Genomic DNA, 27,839 nt, shown 5'->3' with positions numbered 1-27,839 from the left:
TGTTGCAAGGCTCCCTGTTCTTCTATTCTAATATTTTCTATTTGCAAATGTGAGTCAAACATTTATATTTCCTGTTGACACACTAAAGCTGAAGATATAAATAACCATCTTAAGACAAATGCTTTTGTGAAACATCTTATGTGAAAAGACTTTTGCACTGTACTGTAGCTAGTTACTATTTTAACTGTTCATACCTGACAGCAATGAGATAAAATGGAGCAATTTTCTCCACAGAAAAATACCCCAGTAATGTCTCCTCTAGAGTTTCAGAAGTGATCACAACCATGTCTCAAAGTTTGCTCAGATTTTCCAAGATAGCAATGCCAGTGATCTCAATATGAACATTTCTCATCCAATTCTTCCAAGAACAAATGATCTGAGTTATGTTAGCCACATTAATTTTATAGCTCATACTTAATGCCAACAAACTCATTTGTGTCTATTTTTACTTCCACCAATAAAAACATAATTGAGAACCCATTTACATAAGTCTCCTGAGTTATGAAGGACAACTTATGAGTAATTATATTGTGTTGTGTTGGCTCCAGTCATACTGTATGTTATGCTTTATTTGGCATGTAGAATGAAATGTGGGTCTCACAGTCATCCTGCATTTAATAAAAAATGTATCTATAATTTAAAAGCAAACCTTCCAGAGCAGGGTGACATGTCTCTTTCCGGCTTCTTCTGAGGATTGCACGTGTCTCCAGAACTGAGGAGCAGCAGATGGGGCTGAGGAGAGAATAAAGTGATAAATAAAGACAGTACATTTGCTTTGTCAATACACGTTTAAACACGAATCCCTCACCTTTCTCCTCTGTCCTAATGTACTCAATGGTCCAAGAGCTCCAGTGAGCGGATGATCGACTGTCCTGAACTCTCAGCTTCACCATGTACCAAGATCCAGCATGTAAATTACAGAGCTCCAGTGTCTCATTGGAATATGCTTGTATGGTCTGCGACTGAGTCTACAGCATGAGAGGAGACATTTCTTTCAATCAGATTTGTTATTCTATAACTTATTCATTTTTTATCTAATCAAGGCACTCTTAAATGGATAGTTCACCCCAAAATGAACATTCTCCCATCATTTACTCACCCTCATGCTATCCCAGCAGTGGCGGAGCTAGGGGGCCACCCCATTGGCCACCCCACTCGCAATTTCTGTTTTAGTAATTTTTTTGGACATTTTTTGGCACAATTTAGTTCTTTAGAGGTGAAATCATCTCTGTACAAATGCACAAACTTAACATGTGCGCACACCAAGTTCCCCAAACCTCTCCGTCCCGGGTGTCATTGCCCCCCTCCCCGCCACCACAAACTGATCGCTTGCCCCTGCCTAGCCACCCTTTTGAAAAACTCCTGGCTCCGCCCCTGCATCCCAGATGTGCATGACTTTCTTTTTTCGGCTGAACACAAACAAAGATTTAAAATAAAATAAAAAAATCTGCTCTGTCCATACAATGCAAGTGAATGGTGGCCAGTACTTTGAAGGTCCAAAAAGCACATAAAGGCATCATACAAGTAATCCATATGACTCAAGTAGCTTAATATATGTCTTCAAAATCGATATGAAAGGTGTGAGTGAAAAACAGATCAATATTTAAGTCCTTTTTTTACTATACGTAAATCTCCACTTTCACATTCTTCTTCTTTTATTTTTGGTGATTTGTATTATTTGTACATATCGCCACATACTGGGCAGGGAAGAGAATTTATAGTTAAAAAGGACTTAAAAATGAATCTGTTTCTCACCCACACCTATCATATCACTTCTGAAGATATAGATTTAACCAATGGAGTCATATGGGTTACTTTTATGCTGCATTTATATGCTTTTTGGACCTTCAAAATACTGGCAACCATTCACTTTCATTGTATGGACCTACTGTTTTCAGTAGAAGAAATAGAATCATGACGGTGAGTAAATGATGAGAGAATTTTCATGTTTGGGTGAACTGTCCCTTTAAGTGGCTACCCAACGCAGCACCAATGTTTTTCCTGCAAGGCAACCCACAATCTATTCAGCGTAATCCGGGTCATAATTTCTTTTGCAGTTTTCTTCATGGTTATTGAAGATGAGGTTATGTCACACTACCTGTTCATGTTGGCATGTGCCTACTTTGACAAGATTCTACCAAGTGACAGATGAATATGTGCCAAAACACTGTAGCATTTGATGGTGTCAACAGCATAAAGGAAGTGTTTTTGTCCTCCCTTTTTAAAGTTGATAAGTCTGTTTATTTTGCTATCCTAACTATGCACAGTTCCAGTACATGCTACATTGCATTCTATTATTTGCATTTAGCACTGTTTTCTCCATTGTCCTTGTCTCTATCAGAAAAGACCTTCGACCCACTAGATGAGAGCCTGCTCTTTAGTTTTGCAAGTGCCCATGATGGAGATACTAGCGATGTGTATAAACCTGGCCATGTGTGGTGTACTCCATTTGGAGCCATCTGAAGGATTTTTCTTCCTTAGTGAGGATGCCCAAGGACACCTCCAAACACTCGGGCTGCCTTGCAGATGGCCTGATTCCTGTAATCTGTGGGGGACGAAGCTTCACTGTAGTGGAGAGAACAGATGGGGGAAAAAATAAGCAAAACATAAGAAGAATTGTGTCTTTCATGATCTTGTGTTTAGAGTTAGATTTTTTGGCACAAATTTTTTTTCTAGTTAATTTACTCAGAAGAAGTAATCCTCTACATCAAAAACTTTGTAATCAGATTATGTTACTTTCTAAAACCCTTACTGACACTTTACACAGAAAAGTTTGTTTTTCTGCTCACAAATTCAAAATAATGTCTGTATTTTCTCCTCGTCCATTGACGATCGCACCTCACACACTCAGCAATGACTCATTAGTGGGCGCAGAAGTCATTGTAAGTGATATAAACCAATCAGCCACAACATTTAAACCACCTGTCTAATTTCACGAAGGTCCCCCTCGTGCCGCCAAAACAGCACTGATCTGTCAAGGCGTGGACTCTACAAGACCTCTGAAGGTGTCCTGTGGTATCTGGCACCAGGACGTTAACAGCAGATCCTTTAAGTCCAGTAAGTTGCAAGGTGGGGCCTCCATGGATCGAACTTGTTGGTCCAGCACATCCCATTGATGCTCAATCGGATTGAGATCTGGGGAATTTGGAGGACAATTCAGCACCTTGAACTTTTCAGCATGTTGCTCAAAATATTCCTGAACAATTTTTGCAGTGTGGCAAGGCACATTATCCCGCAGAAAGAGGCCACTGCATCAGGGAATACCATTGCCATGAAGGGGTGTATGTGGACTGCAAAAAGTAACATCCACACGAATGCCAGGACCCAATGTTTCCCAGCAGAACATTGCCCAGAGCATCACACTGCCTTCCGCCAGCCTGCCTTCTTCCCATAGTGCATCCTACAGCCAACTCTTCACCAGATTAACGACACACACACGCACTCAGCCATCCACATGATCTAAAAGAAAACGTGATTGATCAGACCAGGCCACCTTCCATTGCTCCATGGTCCAGTTCTGACGCTCACGTGCCCATTGTAGGCACTTTCAGCGGTGGACAGGGGTCAGCATGGGCACTCTGACTGGTCTGCTGCTACGCAGCTCCATACACAGCAAGCTGCAATGCACTGTGTGTTCTGACACCTTTCTATCACAGCCAGCCTTAAGTTTTTCAGCAATTTGTTCTACAGTAGCTCTTCTGTGGGATCGGACCAAACAGGCTAGCCATCGCTCCCAACATGCATCAATGAGCCATGGGCGCCCATGACCCTGTCGCCGGTTCACCAGTTGTCCTTCATTGGACCACTTTTGGTAGGTACTAACAACAGCATACTGGGAACACCCCACAAGACCTGCTGTTTTTGAAACGCTCTGACCCAGTGGTCTTGCCATCACAATTTGGCCCTTGTCAAAGTCGCTCAGATCCTTACGCTTGCCCAGTTTTCCTGCTTCTAATGCTTGAAATTCAAGATCTGACTGTTCACTTGCTGCCTAATATATCCCACCCCTGAACAGGTGCCGTTGTATTGATATAGTCAATGTTATTCACTTCCCCTGTCATATATATTAGGGCTGTCAATCGATTCAAATTTTTTATCAAAATAATGACATGGCGTCCTGATTAATTAATTGCGATTAATCGCATATACAAATATTTGCTGAGAAAGCCCCTCATATAACAATAATTCAATATATGATGAAATAATGATACATAGTTATCTTTAAATATGATATATGTTTATATATATATATAAATATATATATAAAAATAAAATAAAAAACATATTCAGATAATTAAATACATTCTTGTGGCAGAAGAGTTCATCATTCATAAGACAAATCAAAAAGCGGTTTTAGAATACAATGTATTGTTTATTACCATATTATTGATCATAAGTCAATCATTGTCACACAGTTCACAGCAATCCATTTCACAAGTGAATTTGTCAATCAGTTGGAGATTTATTATGAGGGCTTGTTTAAGGACCCGTCAATGAACAGCTGCGTCAGACATGCTTGTGTAGCGTCTCGGGTGCGTTGCGTCATGAACACACATTTTTAGGTCACTGAGACAAGTTAAATATAGTTTACTACTTAGAACACATCTTGAGATCTCTAAGTTCGGATTTGCGCTCATCAAGTGTTTTGAACGCAAGGGCGTAACGCATGTTTGTGTTGTGCTGCAGCTGAAGGGTTGTTTTGTTCACTGTATAAACTGTGTGTTGCTCACACAGCTGAAATGTCACTTATTGCCCTCTGGAGTAAACAGGTGGTACTACAAGCTTGCATTTCTCAGGAATATGTATTTATATGTAAATATATATATATATATATATATATATATATATATATATATATATATATATATATATATATATATATATATATATATATAGTCAAAGTAAGTCTCATTAAATAATCTCATTGTAATGTAAGTCTCATTCAAATCTGAAATTGAAAAAAGAAAAGTTCTCAAAATGTTTAGAATAATCTTGTCAAAACAAAGTCAGGTGGTATAACCAGCATGCAGGAAGCCAAGCCATTATGTTGTCATGTGACCAAAATAAATAAATAAAAACAAATATCAATTTTGTTTAGGTTAAATAGTGTAACCTTTAAAATAAACTGTATGTCTTGATATTTGTGACTCAAAAATTCATTATATTTGTAAAACATATATTTTCTCCCTTGAAAAATATGGTAATACCTTTTTATTGTTTACACCACTTGACAATTTTTAAAGTCATTATGTAATAAAAAAAAATTCTATAAATGTTTTCAAACAATTATGAAACCAAAATGGACACAAAGATTACATTTCTACAAACTTGACATGTGTTTTAAACTAGATTTTTTAAATATTTCCTATGCAATAAGTAATATAATTGTAGCATCACTGAAAGTCACTACCTGTAAACTGATTTTTTACACTCCATTACACTCCATTTTTACTTAAAAAGTAACCAGATTACAGTAACTAATTACTTGGGCATCGCGTGAGACCAAACACTGTTGTTTACTGTGGTCAGGTGAAATGCTGAGTAAAACAATGTTGAATACAAGTATCATTTGTAAACATAATAACAGGCATTTACAGATGAAAATGAGCAATTTACATAATGTCATCTGATAAGCAGTCATTCTGTACAAGCATTTTCTTAACCTCATAATTTGTTCATGCATTGCCACAACAAACCAGACCTGATAAAAAAGCTGTGTTTGAAATACAGTACTAGCATACTGTGTACTAAATACTGCACAGTTTAGTAAGACATAGGATAGGATGACATCATAACATGCATGTTTGATTGAGCAAGTGGCATCCAGTTTGTGTATGTTTGTATGCTATTTCAAACATAGCAATACGCACACCATTTTTCTGTTGCATACTACTGTTGTTTTGTGGTGTGCTTTTGTAGGTGAGAAAACACAAATACCTTCATAGATACCAATGAAGAAGAAGGGTGGAGAGCGTATGGGTCCAGCAGGTGTGGACACCAGCACATCCGCATAGAAACAGTGAAATGCAGAATCAATGGGTTGAACGGAGCAGCTGGAGCCTTTGCTGTGACACACATCCACAGGGATGAAGCCTTCTTTGGTATCACAATCAGTTCTGCAAAGAAATACAAAAGAATATTCACACTCTCTATTCACACTATTACAAATAAAGCGTTAGGAGGGTTTTAGGAGAACCTTTACTAAAGTTGCACAAGTTTTTTTACATTGTAAAAAGTGGTAATGTGCAATGTAACCTGTAAAAATGACTTTAGTTTGTGTAACCTAATATATTTGGGTTAATTTATTCATAGTTAAAAATATTTGGGACCTAAGAAAACCAGTAAAATTAGAGGTTGCCATACGAATTGAAGCATTTTTTATTTACTTGCTTAAACATTTTAACAGTGCTCTTGAAAAGAGAGTTTTTAGTTTTAACCCATTAGCTCAATATCGCTAAAAAAGTTTACGTTTAAAATGTTAAAGTCTCCATATACAAAAGTCAGGAATATGAGGTATCGTTTGATCAATTCTGCAATCATATTACTTAAAACAACTAAATAAGGCCTCAAAACATTTGCGGTGAAAATTAGCACCCCCTAGAGTTAACGGGGTAGAAATATTTATATGAAAATAAAAATCCTTCACTTTGCACCTAAATGGACGTCACATATCAAATAAAAGCTGTACAGTTGATTTTTTTCCCCCCAATACCACAGTTTGAAAGATTTTCAAAAGAATCCCAAAGTGATACATGATTTCTGTTAGTCATCAAATACAAAAGTCTCATTTATGCTTCGATAACATCTGCTGTAAGCCTTAAGTAGCCAAAAGCGTATATCTGCTTTTGCCTCTCTAAAAAATTCACTTCTCACGCACCTTACAGTCTAACTGATCCCACAAAAGCTCAATGGGGTTAAGATCCATAACACTCTTTTCCAATTATCTGTTGTCCAATGTCTGTGTTTCGCTGCCCACTCGAACCTTTTCAACAGTGTCTTTTTCTTTGCCATTCTTCCCATAAGTCCTCCTGAGTCTTCTCTTTACTGTTGAACATGAAACTGGTGTTTAGCGGGTAGAATTCAATGACGCTGTCAGCGGAGGACATGTGAGGCGTCCATTTCTTAAACTAGAGACTCTGATGTACTTATACTCTTGTTTAGTTGTACATCTGGCCTTCCACATCTCTTTCTGTCCTTGTTAGAGCCAGTTGTGCTTTGTCTTTGAATACTGTAGTGTACAATTTTGTATGAAATCTGCCTTTTTTAGCAATTACAAGCATTGTATAGCCTTCAGTCCTCAAAACAATGATTGACTGATGAGTTTCTAGAGAAACTGTTTTTTTTTGTTGCCATTTTTGACCTAATATTGACCTTAAGACATGCCAGTCTAATACATACTGTGGGAACTCAAAAACAAACACAAAAGACAATGTTAAGCTTCATTTAATGAACCAAATTTGGTACTATTTTCTAGTACCAAATGATCAATTTATCTTGATTACTCAAGGATAAGGGGTTGGAGTGATGGCTGCTGGAATGGGGCCTGTCTAGATTTGATCAAAAATGACTTTTTTCAAATAGTAAGTGGTACTGTTTTTTACATCAGTAATGTCCTGACTATAATTTGTGATCTGTTGAATGCCACTTTGGTGAATTAAAGTAACAATTTCCTTCCGAAACAGCAAAATCTGAACATTATTCCAAACTTTTGGCCACCAGTGTAAATGTAAGGAATTATTATCATGAAAGGGGGGTGTCTCAGCTTTCTCATGTCACCTAGATAAAAACAACTGATTGAGTCGCAGGTGTTTTAAACCCTCACATGTCTACATTGAAAGATGGTTAACCACTTTCAAATCAAGCAAACAATTTAGTCGAAAAAAGATTGGTTCCTAAAATTGACTAAAAACATGAGTCACATATTCATATATACAATAATGTATTTCAAATTCAAAACTAAATTTAGATGTGAAGCGGCTTCTTCTTATATGAAAGATAGACTTCCAAGTTACACTTATTTAGATAAGCTGTCTGAGCTTTTAAACACGGATGTTTATCATTATCAGTTTCACCGATAAGAACAAATTTGCATGTTGGTTTTCACAAGTCATGCCAATCAAAACCATCTTGAGCATATCATCAGTCCGATGTTCTAGGAAAAACCCTTAAATGCCACGTGTACATCTGTGAAATTAGTATTTTGTAACAGTATTTTGTAGTTTTTTCAGTGCAGTGACTGAATCTAATGTCAAAACAAGTCACATTCTGCAGAACTGGAAGGTGAATTCCCTTACAAAAATGCATATGATCGTTTCAGATGGTACTTTGATTTAACAAGGTACTGAATGAATACAATACTGAATTAATTTTATATTATGGTAATTGCATGGTACACCAAGGTGCAGTGGTATTAGTGTGGTACTTTGTCCAAAAACATGACAATACCATGGTACTATATGGTGTTTTTGTTAATGTAGAAAGTTTCTTACTTGTTTACTTGAAGTCTGTAGCTGCTGTTGACGAGGGTCAGGTTGGATGTTTCCCAATAACAGGTAATACTGGTGTACTCCAGAATCACACACTGTTTGATTGAGAGTGCTGATGATGACACAAAGAGAGAAAGTGTTTTTGACAAACAAAAAATGTCTGGGAACTCATTCAACACACAATATTTTAGAAAATGTCAGTGCTTGCCCATGCAAAGCTCTTCTTCACGATGTTAGCGTGTTGCTATGCGGTTGCTAGGGTATTGTAGGTATTTATGGTATTATTGTCCCTAAATATTGCTTGGTCCCTCCTTAAATGTGTGTCTGTATGATTTGTTCTCGATTTTATCGTCTGCCATAACGGATAGGGTTTGATTTTTTATCATTGTCAAGAGCGCAACAGTCCAGCCAGGTTTTGGTTCAGAAATTATTTTTCCTAGGGATGTAAACGTATAAATTTTTTTCGGTTCAGCAAGTCACTTGTTCTCTCGAGGGTCAGGCATATCAGTACAAAGTCCTCCCCTTCGGCCTGTCCCTGTCCGCTCGCACCTTCACGAAGGTCGCAGAGGCAGCCCTTGCCCCACTGAGGGAAGCGAGCGTCCGCATCCTCAACTATCTCAAAGACTGTATAATCTTAGCTCACTCGCGAGACATGTTGTGTGCTCACAGGGACCTGGTGCTCAGGCACCTCAGCCACTTGGGGCTTCGGGTCAACTGGGAAAAAGCTCGTCCCGGTTCAGAGCATCTCTTTTCTCGGTATGGAGTTGGACTCTGTCTCAATGATGGCGCGTCTCACCAGCGAGCACACACAGTCAGTGCTGAGCCGTCTGCATAAGTTCAGATGGAACACGTTGGTCCCACTGAAATCCTATCAGAGACTCCTGGGGCATATGGCATCCTCAGCGACGGTTATACCGCTTGGGTTGATGCATATGAGGCCAGTCCAGCACTGGCTACAGACCCGAGTCGAGAGACGAGCATGGCACCATGGCACACACCATGCCCTTGTCACGCAGGCTTGTTGCCGCTCTCTGAGCCCCTGGTCAGACCTAGTGTTCTTACAGGCAGGAGTTCCCCTAGGCCAGGTCTCCAGGCACGTCGTGGTCACGACAGATGACTCCCAACGGGGCTGGGGCACCGTATTCAGTGGGCACTCAGTCGCCGGCCCTTGGACTGCCTCGAGTCGCTGGCAATAGTACTTGCCCTGAGGAGGCTTTTGCCGTTGATCCGGGGCAAGCACGTGTTGCTACGGACAGACAACACAGCCACGGTGGCATATATCAACTGCCAAGGTGGTCTACGCTCTCGCCGCATGTCACAACTCGCCCGCCGTCTCCTTCTTTGGAGTCAGCAAAGAGTCAAGTCGCTGCGAGCCACTCACATCCCAGGCTACCTCAACAGCACAGTGGACGCGCTGGCAGGTTACATCCAGAGGAGAGTGGAGGCTCCACCCCCAGGTGGTTCAGCCAAGCACAGGTAGACCTGTTCGCTTCCCTGGAATCCTCCCATTGCTCACTATGGTACTCTCTGACCAAGCCCCCCCTCGGCACAGATGCCTTGGCACACAGCTGGCCCCCAGGGCTTTGCAAGTATGCGTTTCCTCCAGTGACCGTACTTGCACAGACATTGTGCAAAGTCAGGGAGGCAGGGAGCAGGTCCTCTTAGTGGCCCCTTATTGGCCCTCCCGGATTTGGTTCTCGGACCTCACGCTCCTCGCGACAGACCCCCCCTGGCGAATTCCCCTGAGGAAGGACCTTCTTTCTCAGGGACAGGGCACCATCTGGCACCCGCGACCAGACCTCTGGAATCTCCATGTCTGGCCCATGGACGGGACGTGGTAGACTTAGGTGGCCTACCACCCGCGGTGGTAGACACGATTACTCAGGCGAGAGCCCCTCAACGTGGTGCCTTTATGGCCTGAAGTGGCGTCTGTTCGCTCAGTGGTGTTCTTCCCATGGTGTTCTTCCCATGGTGTTCTTCCCATGGTCCTTCGGGGCCTCGGGAGCTCCCTTCGAGCCCCTTGAGTCAGCAGAGCTAAACGCGCCCTCTCTGAAGACTGACCTCCTGACGGCACTCACCTCCATCAAGAGGGTAGGGGACCTGCAGTCGTTTTCTGTTAGCGAACTGTGCCTAGAGTTCGGTCCGGTTTACTATTTGGCCCCCAGCCGAACGATTTCATTCCTTTTACAGGGGAGAATAATAGAGAGAAGGCCCCAAATGGGCCAGCCAGTCCTTATACTTCTGAGCAGTTAGCCGTTCCCCTAGGTGCAGGGGACCGCTTCATGCCTGCCAGTTTGTTGGTGGTAGTTATGCGACTGCTTGCTGTGCTGGCTACGAGGCACACAAAGGTTTGCCCGTCTCGCACCGCCAGTCTGTGTAACTCGGTTCAACTCTTGTGGCGTTTTCCATGGGGACCCCTAGTGTCAACTCATCGACACAACGTCGCTCCGGCCACAACAATGAACCAACCGCTGAAAGCGCCGGGTCTTTGGCTCGGCTCCTCAGTGCCATACCTGATGTGTATTTGCAGCATCACTCCTTTTATACCGGGGGAGTGGCATGCAAATTCCACACGCCAATTCTCATTGGCCTTTTCTCAAAATCAGAGATGTCTGGGCTCCGCAGGAGCGACCCCTAGTGTCAACTCATCGACACAACGTCTCGTTCCCTCCATCAGGGAACGGAGGTTACGTCAGTAACCGAGACGGTTTCCGCACAAGTTTCCAAGCTAGAAGTCCGACTATGCATAAACAGAATGTTCTTCACTGACAAGAACGCTGGGTAACTGAGAATTATATACAGTATATGCATATATATGCATTATTAATATAACAAAATAACAATGTTTATTTTTCAAAATTACAGATTTAAAACAATTGGGTTTTGTTGCAGTAGTTATATGTGCACTTTGTTTTTCAGAGGTTCTTGATTCAATTATCTAATGCTTTATTGTCAGTGTACAACAAACATTCAATAGTGACTTTAAAGTGTGTTCCTTTACCCTATCCATCAGTGCCATGACTTTTTCCAAATAAAAATGTGTAAAACTGCATGTGTATTAAAAACAAAATGTAAAAAAATGCATCATCTGATTGAAGTCTGTCCAAATGCACACATGCACCCTCGTCGACTTGCTGACTAGCGTCCCATCGGTCTGCACTTGCTTACATCACCAAAGTCTGCACTCTCAGTGGACCGCAAGAGCGTAGGGTGCCATTTGGGAGAGGGCTTATGTAGAGCGTTCAAAATAGCTCTCTATGAGGCATCATTCCAGTATGAATGCTGCCACAGAAGACAGCTGCCAATGTAGTTTTGGAACAGACCCGATGAAATTAAGTTGTGACAAAATAATACTAGGATTGTATTACACAAGCTTATTTTATGTAACTAAATTCAACAAGGAGCAAAAATTTATTTTTTGAGTGTAGCCCAATTTGATGCACAATAATGAGGCATTGAAACCCTAGAACGCATTTACAACATTAACACAACTAATCATCCACACCTGAAGCAGTCAGTGTTGTGTACATGTTGAACACACATGGAAGCCACAAACAACCAGCACTACGGATCAGATTTCAGATAAAGGGCAAGAACTACGGTAATCCAATGCCTTATTATGAGGTTCCAAGCATACCGCACAGAAATTATTCCAGAAACACAAACACACTTTGAAGGAAAGCATTTTTCTGCAATTTCTCAACACAGCATCATGTTGTGCTGTTGTTTTGGGTAACATGGTTGACTCAAAACTGAGACAGCAAGTGTTGTTTTCTCATTATGTGGGCAAAACATAAAAACCAATCCACAATTTTTATCAGTATTAATTGACCTACACTCATTCTCATTCTGTCATGACAATACAATATCAAAACCTGTTGAGGTGAGGACATTCTTTTATAAACGCCAAAACCAAAATTAACCTTTCCAGCAAGTGTTTTAAAATATATGGATGTTTGTTAATATGGAAACCAGTTACTGTATATTTTGGAAGCCTGTGCCACACTAATATCCAGGTTCGTGGTTGACCAATATGAGCTTTCCAATGGCTTATTCTAAAAAAGTATTACATTTGGTCTAAATTTGTGGATGATGTAATAAAGGATTTAGCTAAATATCCATTTAAAGTATCCCTGCTGGTTGTGATGGGGTTAATTGACACAAGAGATTAGAAGTGTTATGGTAATGTCTGTTCCACTAGATTATATATATATATATATATATATATATATATATATATATATATATATATATAAGGGCAATTTATACCTATAAAGGGCTCAAAACAATCTTACCAGCGCACTGGACTCTGGTCATTGCGCACATCCAGAGCAGGAGACCAGTTCTCCAGAGCTTCTTCTGGATCATTTCTGACTTCAGGAGCGTCATCTGTAAAGTAAGTTCATGCCATTGTTGCTGATATCCAGGATTCCAACATAACAACTCATCGGAAATGCCTAGAGCAAAACACTCTTGCCCAACCAGCGACTTTAAAAGAGCTTCCCGGCAAAAATCAGCGCAAAGAACATCTAGTCCAATGAGAGAAAAAAAAAAACTTTTAAAGCTTGACGAGCCAGAAAAAGTCCATATTTTTTTACCTCTCTGACAAAAAATACGCTGTAAAAACAAATAGCATATGCGTGCAGAGAAGTTTCTATCTAGCAAACCCTTAAAAATGACTAAATCAGGTTGATTTCGTCATATTACGTAATATGTTACAATCAAGGCAGTTAATTTAGATGTCACCACATGATGCACATGTTTAGATTATTAGGCTAAACTACAAATAACACCTACCTGATAAAGACCAAGAGATCTGTATACTGTTCAACAACATTTGCAGCCTTTAAGTCACCACGTAATGGGCATCCCAATTACATAAAAACGCCCGATGATCCGATCTGAAATGGCACGATCAGCCCACACCGGAGATGATGAGTTTACCTGTGACGCGTAAAAGCGCATGTCACATTTCCCCCTGACATAGCCTACAAGACTGCCGTTTGTGCCAAAGCAGTTTAAGAAATGTTTTGAGGTGTTGTTTTTAATCTATATGCTACTATACATCCTCCTGAGAACAAGCAGTTAATTTGTGAGACATCTGGTTTTGGTCAACAAAGTTTCTTTCTGGAGTATCTTCAATAAAACATTCAGGGTAATCTGGATTCATTTTAAAATGTGCAATGTTAGACCATATCAGTATGCAAATGGTTCCATATAATAATAATGATAATCGTCATCTTCATCATAATCATACTACTACTACTAATAATATTTTTTTTTCCAAACAATTTTTACTGTAATATGTTTTTTATGCATCAAACAATATAATGATTGGCAAAAAATATGTTAACCCCCCAAAAGTACTTATTTTAATATGTTTGTATGCTTACAACAATATAATGATGAAAAAAGCAACAAGATAAAAACAATTGGGGGTCTCAGGATTAAATTTAAGATGTTTAATGTTAGACCATAACAATGCATATGTTTACAAATATTATTATAATGATATTAATAAATGACTTATTTTCCCAAAAGTATTAATTGCGATACATTTGTATGCTTCCACCAATATAATGATGACATCTCGTTTTTTTGGTCAGTTTTATTTGTAGAGCTTTTCACAACACATCAGAAAATCAGGCATTAACAGAAAATTAAACCGTAATATCAATAAAGTCTTAGAGTCATCATTGTGTAGTTTGATTAAATATGATTATGAAGTGTCTATAAAAATAAATAATAATTGTATTTAGAAATACAATTGTATTAGCACCTCTAAATCTGAGGCCATGGTTCTCAGCAGGAAACCGATGGAGTGCGTACTCCAAGTAGGGAAGGAGGCATTGCCCCAAGTGAAGGAGTTCAAGTACCTCGGGGTCCTGTTCACGAGTGAGGGGACAATGGAGCGGGAGGCTGGCCGGAGAATCGGGGCAGCAGGGGTGGTATTGCACTCGCTCTATTGCACCGTTGTCACGAAAAGAGAGCTGAACCGGAAGGCAAAGCTCTCGATCTACCGGTCAATTTTTGTTCCTACCCTCACCTATGGTCATGAAGGCTGGGTCATGACCGAAAGAACTAGGTTGCGAGTACAAGCGGCCGAAATGGGCTTCCTCAGAAGGGTGGCGGGCTTCTCCCTTAGAGATAGGGTGAGGAGCTCAGTCATCCGTGAGGAGCTCGGAGTAGAGCCGCTGCTCCTTTGCGTAGAAAGGAGTCAGTTGAGGTGGTTTGGGCATCTGGTAAGGATGCCCCCTGGCTGCCTCCCTAGGGAGGTGTTTCAGGCACGTCCAGCTGGGAGGAGGCCTCGGGGAAGACCCAGGATTAGGTGAAGAGATTACATCTCCACACTGGCCTGGGAACGCTTCGGGGTCCCCCAGTCAGAGCTGGTTAATGTGGCTCGGGATAGGGAAGTTTGGGGCCCCCTGCTGGAGCAGCTGCCCCCGCGACCTGACTTCGGATAAGCGGTTGAAGATGGATGGATGGATGGATGGATGTATTTAGAAACCCAGTGAGCAAGCTGAAGGCGACTGTGGCAAGGGACACAAAACTCCATAAGATGTTTGTTAATGAAGAAAATTAACCTTGGGAGAAACCAAACTCACTGTGGGGGCCAGTTCCCCTCTGACTAACCACTATGAATATAATGCCAATATTAGTTTTTTATGTGCAGTGCAAGTCATGGTTTAAAATTAGTAAATTAAATAAGTGTTCATACTGGATTAACTGCAGAGGTTCACATAGATGCAATTGTCCTTTGTTAGTTGGCTGATGAAGGGCAATTAATTGATAGTCTATGCATTCCATTTCATGAGTGCAGTCCATCATTAGAGTTGGATTTGGCATCACCGGCTGCATTTAATCGTCATCACTCAGAGACACATAGCATATTAGTAGAGTCATAGCATAGAGTCCGACACCAAGCAGGAATGGAGCTGGATCTGGCCGGCTCTGGAACCTCGGTATATGAATCCCGAAATTGAGACAGGGAAACAAATAGAATAATATTATCTTAGATGACATTTAATTTTTTGCAGTGTTATAGATTATGATAAATGTTTCTGGTTCTGGCAGACTAAACTAAAGCAGCCTAATTGTGAGTTGATGGGTAAATTAGGTGTATGCCTGGCTAAATAGATGAGTCTTTAGTCTAGACTTCAACTCAGTGAGTGTGTCTGCATCCCGAACAGTGTTAGGGAGAATAGTCTAGTTTAGGAGCCAAAGAGGAAAAGGATCTACCTACTTTTGTTGATTTTGATATTCTAGGAACTATTAACAGGCCAGAATTTTGCAATCATAATGAACATGATGGAATATAGCATGGTAGAAGGTAGAGTTGGGGTACTGGAGCTTGGACTCGAGCCTTTGGGACTCTGGATTCCCAAACTCTGGAGTCCAGGCTGTTTTACATGGCATGGGGCCTGACAACTGGTAAAATTACATGCAATGTTTGTGCAGCCACCGTGCATGCGTCACAGTTTCTTTGTAGTTAAAAACTTCATTAAGTCATGTCACCCACACCATGTCTCTCACAGTTTACTAATACAAATATACAAATAACAATTCAGAAAAATATTATTAATATTGGGCTATTAAGTATTTTTAGGCATAATGTATCCACACATGTAGGCATCAGTAGTCTCTTGTGGTCCACGCAGTGTTGTCAACTTAAACTGGTCCTTGATTAATTAACTAGAACTTTTTAAATAGTCGGGGAAAAATGTGTTATTGCTAAAGCAGACTGCAACTCTGAACATATCTACAGCACCTATTTATTGTTTTTCTATTTTAAAAGCATTGAGGAGCTGCTTATGAAAGAAAGTGTTCTTTTAAAGTTTTTTCCACAATAAAAGGCACAATGAAATATGAAGTTATTTTGGGCAGTGAAATGTAATTATAGACAGGGTGACCAGCAGTCCCGGTTTATTACACAAGACGGTCCTCGTTTTTGGTAGGGTCACTGATTTGTTTCTTCTTAAATTAAATCTCCTCATTGTCCTACTCGCTATTATCTCTGGTATCGTTTGCAGAAAATAAAATAAATTTAGTTGCGTCGCACCTTGATTTGATGACACATTCATTCTAGTCTTCAGCAAAGCAGCTGAAATGTGTCTGGTTACCATGACAATGACGTCATGTGCTCTATCAGGTCCGTTTCAGACCATTCTGGCTTGAGACAATTTGTGATCCTGAAGGTCATTTTCTTTTTTTATTGATCGCTTTAAATTACAACTTTTTTTGTCCTGGGTAAAATGTATGGGTTTAATTCTGCTAAGAATAACTTGAAATCATTTAATGCAGTAGAAACACATTTGGACTATTTCATGTCTGAATACCCTAACCTGTATATTCTCTTGGGCAGAGACTTTAATCAAGCTTTACAGGACTCTCTGGACAGATCAACACCTAGGTTGTCCAGTGCTTCATCAGGCCTTTGTGATTTGATCTCCCATTTTGGTCTAATTGACATTTGGAGGGGGGAAAAATCCTCAAGCGTAGCAGTTTATCTGGTCTAACAGCTCTGGATTGCTGAAATCTAGGATTGACTTTTGGCTTATATCTGATTCTTTATCTCATTATGTTACCAGGGTTGAGAATTTGCCTTCTCCATTGTATGATCATAAATGCATACTTCTGTCGTTCCACAATTCCTTTTCCGATTCAAGAACATAAAGTTCCTATTGGAAATTAAATTCTGCTTTATTAGAGCTGTTAAAATAGGATATTATGTCAATGTTAATTAAAGCTGGATTTCAAAAAGCCAAGTAAAATAGAACAGAAGAATTCAATATTGTTAAGAGAATTGTTTGCCTCTCATGCACTCCTTTTGATAATCTGTCAATTAATCAAAAATCTGAATTTGCTGACCTCTAGAACTCCATAACCAGATAATTTGTATAAATGTACAAAGGGCGCTTTTGTTCGTTCAAGAAGGAAATGGTTGGAAGAGGGTGAACATAATTCCAGCTATTTTATTTAAGTTTATATAGAAGCATTTGGCAGATGCTTTTATCCAAAGCGACTTACAGTGCACTTATTACAGGGACAATCCCCCTGGAGCAACCTGGAGTTAAGTGCCTTGCTCAAGGGCCCAACAGTGGCATCTAGGTGGTGCTGGGGCTTGAACCCCCGACCTTCTGGTCAGTAACACTGAGCCTCAACCACTGAGCCACCACTGCCCCTGTAAGTTTCCTGACGAGGCTCACTTTCTCAATGCCCCCATCTCCCAGACCGGCCTATTCGACTTTAGCCAGCAGTTCTCGGCGGTGAAGAAGCAGACAGAGGCATCAAACATATCTTGCCCCGCCGCTGAGCTGGTGCTCAGACCACTCAATCCCCCAGTGGAGGGCCGGGTGGAGAATCTTAAGTTCCATTTTTTGGTTTGCCACACCCCCAATGGGCTGCGGTACCCACATTGTCAAAAAAAGAGCAGTTTCTTTAATCTATGGGTCACTTAGCCAGGCACCCATGACCCTCCGCCTCCACGTGTCCAACTGCACCACGCCTCAGGCTGGCAGGTGGTGACTAGTCCAGAGGTCATTGCTACAGAACAAGCCGGATACATGGAGCAAGGTAAGTGCTTTGAGCCTCTCCTCAGCACAACCACCTCGGTATGAAGCAACGCTCCCGACGTGATGTCGCCTGCTCCCACCCGCCACAAGAACCCATCTCCAGGTACATCACACGTGATCATTCCCTTAGAGCAAGTCGCAACTCACCAACCATCTCCTCCTTTGGACTGAGGTCGCTGCACTGCACTCATATCCCGGGCGGGCGGATGTGCTGTCACTACAGGTAATGCTCAGTGGAGAGTGGAGACTCCACCCTCAGGTGGTCCAGCTGATTTGGCCTCGGTTCGGCACAGCACAGGTAGATCTGTTCGCCTCCCGAGATTCCACCCACTGCCCGCACTGGAAGTCTCTGACGGAAGCCCCCCTCAGCACAGACGCGCCTTAGTTTTGCAGTGTCCAGGGTTTTTTCCCTGTCGGCTCCCTTGGGCAGAGCCCCTTCTGCCTCCCGGTCGCTGTGTTTGTAGAGCTCCTCCCCGTCGAGGCAGGACCTACCACCACATCAATTCCATGTGTGGCTGGTAAGCCAATGTGACGTATTTGCCACGTGTTAACCTCCTCTGTTGGGCAGGATGTGGTCTCCGTGGGGTCTTTCCCCTGAAAGAATAGAATTGGAAAAGAACGCCTTCCCCGATGCTTGTTATAGTGTTAGATGGCCCCAGCCGCATCTAACTCTCTATGGAGAGAAAAGGCTGCGGCTGGCGCGGGCTGCTCCCAGGCTAGTTACGTTACTTCAGTGTAACACGTTCAGTGTTGTGGCATTTTTAAATAGGGACCCCTAGTGTCAATACTTCGACACAACATCAAGTGAGTGACAGAAGGGGAACGTTTTGGTTACTGTCGTAACCTCCATTCCCTGATGGAGGGAACGAGAAGTTGTGTCCCTCTTGCCACAACACTGTACTGAGCCACTGAAATGGCCGGGACCTTACTCTCGGCTCTTCAGCTCAACCTGTCTGAACAGACGCATGCTTCCCTCCTTTTATACCCGTATGTCCATGGGAGGGGCATGCAAATTCTGTTAGCCAATTCTCATTGGCCTTTTCTCAAAGATAAGAGGTAACCGAGGCACTCAAGAAAGTCAGCCAGGGGCTATTTATAGGGGAATATATTATTAGTAAGTCTATTTTTAGATGACAGGGGTGTCCTCTTATCTTATGAACACTTTATGAAAGAATTCTCCTTTCCAGTCACGCCAAGAGAGTCTGCGACAATTTTTGGTGCTATCCTTGATTTTGTAAATGTATTTCTCAAGTTTGGCCCTAAGGCCCTTTGTGCTCCCTTCCCAATTTTGACAACTCTAACTTATTCATTTATCAATGTCCCCAGGCAGATGGCCACGGCTGCTCCTTTGGGGTGGATGGTAGCGTCAAGAACTCCACTACGGCGCATCCCTCCTCCAACTCGGGTTTTAGCACCAGTGTAAAGAGATTAATGGAAAGGAGGCGGCGAGAACCGGCTTGACAATATAAAAAATATTTTTATTATAAACTTAACCAAAAAGACAAACACACACACAAAGGTGTGAGACAGCTGTCCGTAAATCTCTCTCACTGTCCCACTGCAGTCTCCAGTCAGCCTTTATCCCTCTCTGAGGCTTGATTAGCCTGATTAGGGACCGGGTGTGTGGAATCACGACCCGGCCCCGGCTTCCGCCCTGCCACATTCCTCCCTCGTTCTCTCAGGCCAGGGAGCCCCCGGCATGATGTACATCCCCCTTCCCTCTTTCCCTGGGGAGGGGCGTGCCTTCCGCCCCATCTGCCGGCAGGTCATCCCCATCTACCTGAAGAGGGAGGGGACAAGGGGAGGGAAACAAAAACAATTGTCACCTACACACCGTAACGGCAATCGTGCCAAATTAACAAAACATTTCAAAAAGAGAGGGAAAGGCCAATATGGAGCGGCAGTGGGAGAGAGGAGAGAGAAAAAAAACGTGCTCACCTGCTCTCAGATACGCCGCAGCTTGGTCCTCGACCACTCCTCCACCCTCTAATGGATGACAGCCGCACCTCCCCGGCAGACAGAACGCCTCGTGGACGCCTTTTGGTGGACGCCCCTGGCAGTAGTTGGTTGGGAGCCCCTCCTCCCCTCACGGTTGGCGGCCTTTCCTCCGCTTCCAGGAGACCGGTCTCCTCTGTCCCCCGGCAGATGGCCGCGGCTGCTCCTTTGGGGTGGATAGAAGCGGCGAGAACTCCACTACGGCACATCCCTCCTCCGAGGATGCGAGAACCGGCTTTAATATACAAATAATATTTTAATTATAAACTTAACCAAAAAGACAAACACACACACAGGTGTCGGACAGCTGTCCGTAAATTTCTCTCTTTTGCACTGCCGTCTTCAGTCGGCCCTTATTCCTCTCGAGGGCTAATTAGCCTGATTAGGTGCCGGGTGTGCGGAATCACGGTCCGTCCCCGCCCTCCACCCTGCCAAATTTATTTCATCTGGAATAATAAGAATATAAGATATAAAATAAAAAATCAATTTTTCTTCGTATCTGGTTTGATAAGAAAATTGTATTTGTAAGTCAACTTTTATATGACAGGGGTGTCCTCTTATCCTATGATTATTCATAATTGTTACCCTGTAAATTATAAACTAGCAAAGTTTAATAATGGTATTTCATCCAATTGTTCCTTTTGTCATCACTTTCAAGAAACAATTGACCACTTATTTTGGAATTGTGTTTATTGCAAAGTGTTTTGGATTTGTATGGCAGAGGTCTCCTCTTTGGCACCCTCCCAGCAGGTGGCGCCCTAGGCGACCACTTAGTTCGCCTATGCCTAGAATCAGCCCTGCTCTTGATGTCGGTATGTCAGTCAGCGCAAATGCCCAAAATAATGCAAAAGTGCATTTTCAACAATGTGCTGAAAGAAGCCGATTCATGTATTTGCGCAATACGTTAAAAAGCGGGTGTTTTATGAATGTTTATTTTCCTAAATCAGGTAAATCAGACATGCATCATATTTAGACCGCTACTTTTTACATAGTACAAGCACTTAAAGAAATATTCCAGATTCAATACAAGTTAAGCTCAAGTAGCATAATATTGAATACCACAAAAATAAACTTTGACTCATCCCTCCTTTTCTTTAGAAAAAGCAAAAATCGAGGTAACAGTGAGGCACTTACAATGGAAGTTAATGGGGCCAAGTTTTTTACGTTAAAATAATGACAAGTTTCAAAATTATAGCCACAAGCCATAAAAGATATGCGTGTAAATGTGATTTTAGTGTGATAAAATCACTTACCAACCTTTTCTGTGTAAAGTTATAGCAACTTCTTTGCCATGATGTTTACATCAAACCCTAAAACCATATTTAAACATCTTTACAGCTCAAATAATACACAAGGTTTAAAAGAAGAATTAATGCAAGTGCTTTAATAAAATTATAAGCTTAAATTTCTTTGTTTAAACCCTCCAAAAATTGGCCTTTTAAAAAAAAAAAAAAAATGGCTCAACAACAATTACTTTCCCTTGTGGCATGACTGGAAGCGTGTTGTGTCAGTTGCATGGGAGACCTGTGGTCAATCACCATTCAAATGAGGAGATAATAACGTTTGTATTAACAACCACAAGCGTGGGGGTTGCATTTTGTCTCTACTAATGGTTAGGGTTAGATTTGGGTTTTGGTTGGGGGTAGATTAAATAAAATAAGCATTTTCTTTACTGTTTTACATCCTGTTCAGTTGAAAACAATTATTTTTATAACTGCCTTCTGGCGACCTCTCCTGGAAATTAATGGATGTCACTGTGGCATGGGGTCATGGTCATGTGTCTGTCTGTCTGTCTGTCTGTCTGTCTGTCTGTCTGCAGGAGAGGAAAGCGGTAAGGCTTGTCACATGGGTGGTAATTACTCTTAACACCTGTCTCTCATTATAGTGATGACAGAGGGAGACCTGATAAGGCACACCAGAGCATCAAAGACAGAATCTAATTAAATTAAGAATTAAATTTAAGTGAAATTTAGAGCGACAGGGTGACCAGAAAGCGCGATCAAGGTTGCCATTGATTGAGTGCTGGAACAAACAGTTAAAAGAGACTGACCTTGAACCTGTTTCTGAGACTCCTGACTCCTCCATTGCCCACAAACATAACTTATCACATTCACACTTGTTTATATGCTCTGAAACAATTAACGATTTAGCCTCTGTAACTAACCGGCTTGATAATATAAATAATATTTTAATGAAAAAAAAAACACCCACCCACGCACGCACGCAAACGATCTCTCTCTCCTGCACCACTGCCCGCAATCGGCCTTTATCCCTCTTGGAGGCTTAATTAGCCTGATAAGTGACCAGGTGTGTATAATCACAACCTGGCCCCACCCTTCGCCCTGCCACAGAGACATAAGAGTCAAACCCCTGCAGTTCTGAATATCGGGGAATGGATTGTATTTATAGTCGGAGATATCAAGTAGGAATATCCCTCATCCAACTTGAATGGAACGCAGCATAACCATGTACCCTGTCTAAACTAAATTTATTGCAAGCAACATTTAAATCGCAAATATTACTAGATAGATTTTTCCAGGTATTATATACCTCCTTGGTAGAGTCAAATGAAAAAGTATGATTTTTGAATGTTTGTTCGGGAGACAACAGTAATGCTATAGTTAAAATTAGGCTTGCTTGAGCAATAATTGTAATTTCAAGTTCTGGCTTTCGTGCGTGGACGTGTTTTTAAAATGTCAATTGGTATTATTAGTTAGCTATGATATATGATGCCCAAAGGCATAGAGTTTCTTATTCATTGTGAAACTGTCTTCTTAATGGCATTAATCACACTGAAGGCCTAGAATTTAAATGCACGGCCCGCCGCTGGTTTTATCTGTTATGCAGAAAATATTAAAGGTGTAATTATGTCATCAGTTACTCACCTTTTAGAACTAACCATGGAAGACAGAAACTCATAAAATTTGGAACAACATCTTTTACACTTAATATGCTCTTGCAAATATGGTATATTCCTAAAATAATATCTAGAGCCAAACTTTTTCCAGTGCAAGCAATTTTCTTCATCATTTTTACATCTACAAGCAATGTTTGTTTTACATCACAACTTGTTGACTGCCATTGTATTGTTATTGTTTCTACAATTCATATTTGCCAAGAGTTGTTGATACAAAATCAGAGGAAATTGTCTCCATCCACCTCAGGGAACTGAAAGTGAATGAAAGAACATAAATTAGAATGAGTCAGGGAAATAAACTTCATGTTATGAGATATGCACTTGAGGTAAAACAATTGTGTCAAACGAAGTGTTTGTGCCTGCACAGTGGAGGAACAACATGTCAGTTATTACATTCCCTAAAATGCCATTAGTAAGGATATTGGATCACATATGCTGTATAATCTCATTTAATGTACTGTTACATGCAAATGAGTGTTTTGCCTCCCTTTGTAGTTACAAAACAACAAACATAACGTTAGTGTCGTGTATGATGTGGTTTGTGGGGATAACACAATGGTGCTATTATCTTAATATCACATTGTGCAAAACTTTTCCAACAGTTAGAACTGCTCGGAATTGTCTGGAATGGAATATTAGCTTACTGCATACTATTCACTGAATGCTGCCTACTATTTTGAAATGGCAGTATGCATTATGCAACATTCAACATTAATTTCAAACAGTAGTATGCTACATTGAACACATTACATGCATGTTAAATTTTTTTGTGTGGTTATTTAGAATTTTTAACCCAATTTTCAGTTTGTTTTGGTTCATTGTTACAGTAGAAATAGAAAGTCAAACTGTGTACACATCACAGTGAAGTACGCTATTATGAACATAGGCATAGTTATGAATATGAATATTACATTACAGGGAAATTACGCTGCTCTTTACACGTATCACAGGATTTCTGAGGTGAAATGCCCACTGTGTGGCGCTAAGAGCAAGTAAAATTTCCTCCCAGACAGATGAGCTTTTCAAGGTTAACGCTCTATTGAGTTTTAAATGAACAAAATCTCCCTACCCTAAACCTTAAACCTAATCAATGGTCTCCTGAAAAGCAATTGTCGAAGCAACCACAGCATTCCGCAATCTACAATACTTTCAACTCAATTGTCGACTAGAGCTCTTCTGGACTCTTACCCCGGTCCTTTGCACCACAAGTTCAGTGCTCTAACATTAACATTAAAAGCATTACTATGTTTTTGGACATGTACAATAGTGAAGCATTTGAAGCTTTTTAGAAGCACACTAGGGTACCATGCAAATACTAGGTTAAATGAATATGGTAATCATTCAGTACTATGGTATTACCTTCTGATACTCCTCCCATGCTGGCTACTCTGACTGCGGTCCTCCACCTGACTATAACAAGTGACGCAACCCACCTTCACCTGCATCCTCTCCACATCGCCGAGATGAGCATTACTCCTCCATCCACCAAGATGAAGACAGACATTGGAGCTATGACCACTTATGACACATCAACCCCATTCCCGAGTTCCTATTATCAAGATCGTTGCTTCAGACCTACTTCCAATAATCAGGAACATTGCAAGGCAGACTGGCAATCCAACAGACTCCTCAGAAACACACACAGCCTACAGACTTCCGGAGGCCATCCACCTTCTTCCAGTGATTGCCATCGTATCAGTTTCATCGATGAGGACATCAATCTTCAGAGAAATGACTGGTAGCAGGTACTAAATTGCAAGTGTCTGCTAAGCCTGAGTGCAGGCCCAAGCAAACTGAATAAGTAATGTTTGACTTTGCCACACCTTATGTTTTTGCTGTCATTAAAAATACTGCTGCATAAGTTTTTGTAAACACAAGTTCAGAAATGTCATTGATCAGTGAAAATGTTTCATTGGTCAGTTCCCTCTCTGATGAAAAATCCTATCCAAAAGTCCTTCCTCCTGGCAAATTCAGTGACTGGAGACTATCTTGACACTCTTGACGGACCTTGAAGGACCTACCTGAGAGATAGGAATTCAACCAGTCAAGTACAGTTCCTGTGATGTCCAGCGAAGAGAGGGTGGAGAATAAGATCTGATGGTTCAGCAGAATCAGGACGGATGATCTGGATTCAGCTTTCACCAGTCTCAGTGACTCAATAGCAGACAGCAGGGCAGTCTCGATGGAGTGTCCACTTTTGAAGCCTGACTGATTGTCATCCAGCAGCTTGTTCTGTGAGAGATAGGCAGAGATTTGATTTAAAACTTCCCTTTCAAGTGTTTTTGCCATGAATGGAATGAGAGGGACTGGTCTGTTGTGTTCTATTTGTGTTGGGTTAAGTGTGGGTTTCTTCAGCAGTGGGGTTACTCGAGCCTGCTTAAATGTAGTGGGAAAAGTGCCTGTAAGTAGAGATGTGTTAATTATGTATGTGAGGTCAGGTAGGATGGGCGTAGAGATGGCCTGGAGAAGGTGAGAAGGAATGAGGTCAAGGGAACAGGTGGTGGGGTGGTTGGAGAGGAGGAGTTTAGAGACCTCAGTGTCAGTCAGAGGAGAGAAAATAGAGACAGAGTTGCATACAGGAGAAGGATGTTTGACAGGGTGAGGTGCTGAGAATGTATTGCTGATTGTTGTAAGCTTATTAGTAAAAACAATTGGTGAAGACATCTGCTGTCAGTGATGTGTCAGGTGGTGGAGGGCAGAGAAGTGTGTTGAATTTTCTAAACAAGATGCGAGTGTCTGTGGTTCTGTTGATCTTATTGTGGTAGTAGGAAGTTTTTGCAGATTTAATGTTATCTGAAAAAGTTGTAAGCAGGGACTGATCCTGATATTTCCGCCATCTCCTCTCAGCTGCCCTGAGATCAGTCCGATGTTCACGAAGGACGTCAGAGAGCCAAGGGCTGGGTGGTGTAGTATGTACTGGCCTAGAGGAGAGAGGACAGATGTTGTCTCGACAGGTTGTTAAAGTAGAGCTTAATGTGTCTGTGGCAGTGTTTACTTCAAGGGTGGAAAATACATTCTGAGTGGGAAGAGAGGTAGAGACAGCAGTGGAAAGGCGAGAGAGTGAAACAGAATGGAGGTTAAGGCAAAAGGAAACCAAATGGAGTCAACTGTAGGTGTACCTGTGCATGTATTGTAAGGCCTACATTCAAACTCAGTGCCTCTTTGCTTGACATCATGGAGAAATCAAAATAAATCAGCAAAGTCCTCAGAAACAAATTGTGGACCTCCACAAGTCTGATTCATCTTTGGGAGCAATTTCCAAATATCTGAAGGTACTCCGTTCATCTGTACAAACAATAGTACGCAACCATAAACGCTATGGGACCACGCAGCCATCATATCACTCAGGAAGGAGACACATTCTGTGTCATAGAGATGAACGTATTTTGGTGTGAAAAGAGGAAAAAGGTAGACAAGTATCTATATCCACAGTAAAACAAGTCCTTTATCGACATAACCTGAAAGGCTGCTCTTCAAGGAAGAAGCCAATGCTCCAAAACCACCATAAAAAGCACGTGGCGATAAAGATCTTACATTTTGGAGAAATGTCCTCTGGTCTAATGAAATTTTTTTTTTTTACTTTTTGGCTATAATGACCATCTTAATGTTAGGAGGAAAAAGGGTGAGGCTTGCAAGTTGAAGAACACCATTCCAAACATGAAGCATGGGGGTGGCAGCATCATGTCGTGGTGGTGCTTTCTGCAGGAGGGACTGTTGCATTTAACAAAATAGATTGCATCATGGGGATGGAATATTATGTGGCTATATTGAAGCAACCTCTAAAGACATCAGCCAGGAAGTTAAAGCTCAGTTGCAAATGGGTCTTCTAAATGAACAATGACCCAAAACATACCTCCAAAGTTGTGGCAAAAATGCTTAAGGACAACAAAGTCAAGGTATTGGAGTTGCCATCACAAAGCTCTGACCTCAATCTGATAGAAAATTTGTGTGCAGAACTGAAAAAGCATGTGCTAGCAAGGAGGCCTACAAACCTGACTCAGCAAGACATATTATCTTATATTCAAAATGTTTAGATATTTTTATCGGAAAACAATAAAAAAATTACTAGATAAGTAATGATGTTTTGCAGTGTGTTAAAATAAAATGAATCATATGCAAGAAACCTTGACCATTAGTGGAATGATTTGGAGTGACAAAATATTCCACAATAGCCTCACTGAAGGTGGAGTGATGGTTACTTTTTGGCCTTTACATTTCTGCGGTGTAAAGACTGTAGTCTCTGGGAGGCCGTGGCAGCACGGGCAGCAGGAGCGACCCTGTAAGGGTCGTATCCCTCAAACAGGGCCCGACGGGTCCTAGGTCAGGCCAGAACCGGCAGTCTCTCACTGGCTCTAGCCTTCAGAACACATCATGAAATGGGCCACGATATGGGTCTGGCCGTTCAGGGGATGAACCTGTTTGGGAGCTAAGAATGGATGGATGGATAAATAGAAGGACGAAAGAAAGGAATGAAGGAGGGAAGGAGTGAAGAGATAAGGGAAAGAGAGAAAAGGGGGAGGGAGGGAGGATGGAAGGAAGGAGGTAGGGAGGGAAGGAAGGAATAAAGAAGGGAGGAAAGGAATAAAGAAGGGAGGGAAGGAAAGGAGGATGGAGGGAATGAAGGAAGGAAGGAGGGAAAGTAGAAAGAACCAAAGAAGGAGGGAAGGGAGGAAGATAGGAGGGAGGGAGGGAAAGTAGAAAGAACCAAAGAAGGAGGGAAGGGAGGAAGATAGGAGGGAGGGAGGGAGGTAAGGAACGAAGGAAGGAGGGAAGAGGGGCGGAAGGAAGGAAGGGAGGGAGGGAGGGAGGGAAGGAAAGAAAGAAAGACATTTTAGTTCTGATTCCTCTTAATGATTCCAAGGCCTCATT

General features: G+C 41.5%; 1 protein-coding gene across 2 annotated transcripts in view; it reads right to left on the bottom strand.

Annotated features, from left to right (window-relative positions):
• Positions 1-20,333, bottom strand: part of LOC127649428 (interleukin-6 receptor subunit beta) — a 30,991-nt gene extending 10,658 nt beyond the window's left edge. The window contains exons 1-7 of one of the 2 annotated variants that reach the window (XM_052134507.1): positions 19,997-20,333; positions 12,782-12,875; positions 8,490-8,598; positions 5,938-6,116; positions 2,426-2,565; positions 809-968; positions 650-732 (exon numbers count right to left, since the gene is read on the bottom strand). In XM_052134507.1, the coding sequence (XP_051990467.1) occupies positions 650-732; positions 809-968; positions 2,426-2,565; positions 5,938-6,116; positions 8,490-8,598; positions 12,782-12,875 (765 nt within the window). In that variant the 5' untranslated portion in view covers positions 19,997-20,333. Of the gene's footprint in view, positions 1-649; positions 733-808; positions 969-2,425; positions 2,566-5,937; positions 6,117-8,489; positions 8,599-12,781; positions 12,876-13,283; positions 13,392-19,996 lie in introns of those variants that run through there. The other variant, XM_052134506.1, reaches the window with a different exon arrangement.
• Positions 20,334-27,839: the final 7,506 nt, after the last annotated feature.

The sequence above is a fragment of the Xyrauchen texanus genome, chromosome 9 (assembly GCF_025860055.1).
Source record: "Xyrauchen texanus isolate HMW12.3.18 chromosome 9, RBS_HiC_50CHRs, whole genome shotgun sequence".
In the NCBI taxonomy this organism is placed as follows: Eukaryota; Metazoa; Chordata; class Actinopteri; order Cypriniformes; family Catostomidae; genus Xyrauchen; species Xyrauchen texanus.
Note: the sequence above shows the minus strand (reverse complement) of the source record. Positions and strands in the feature narration are given on the sequence as shown.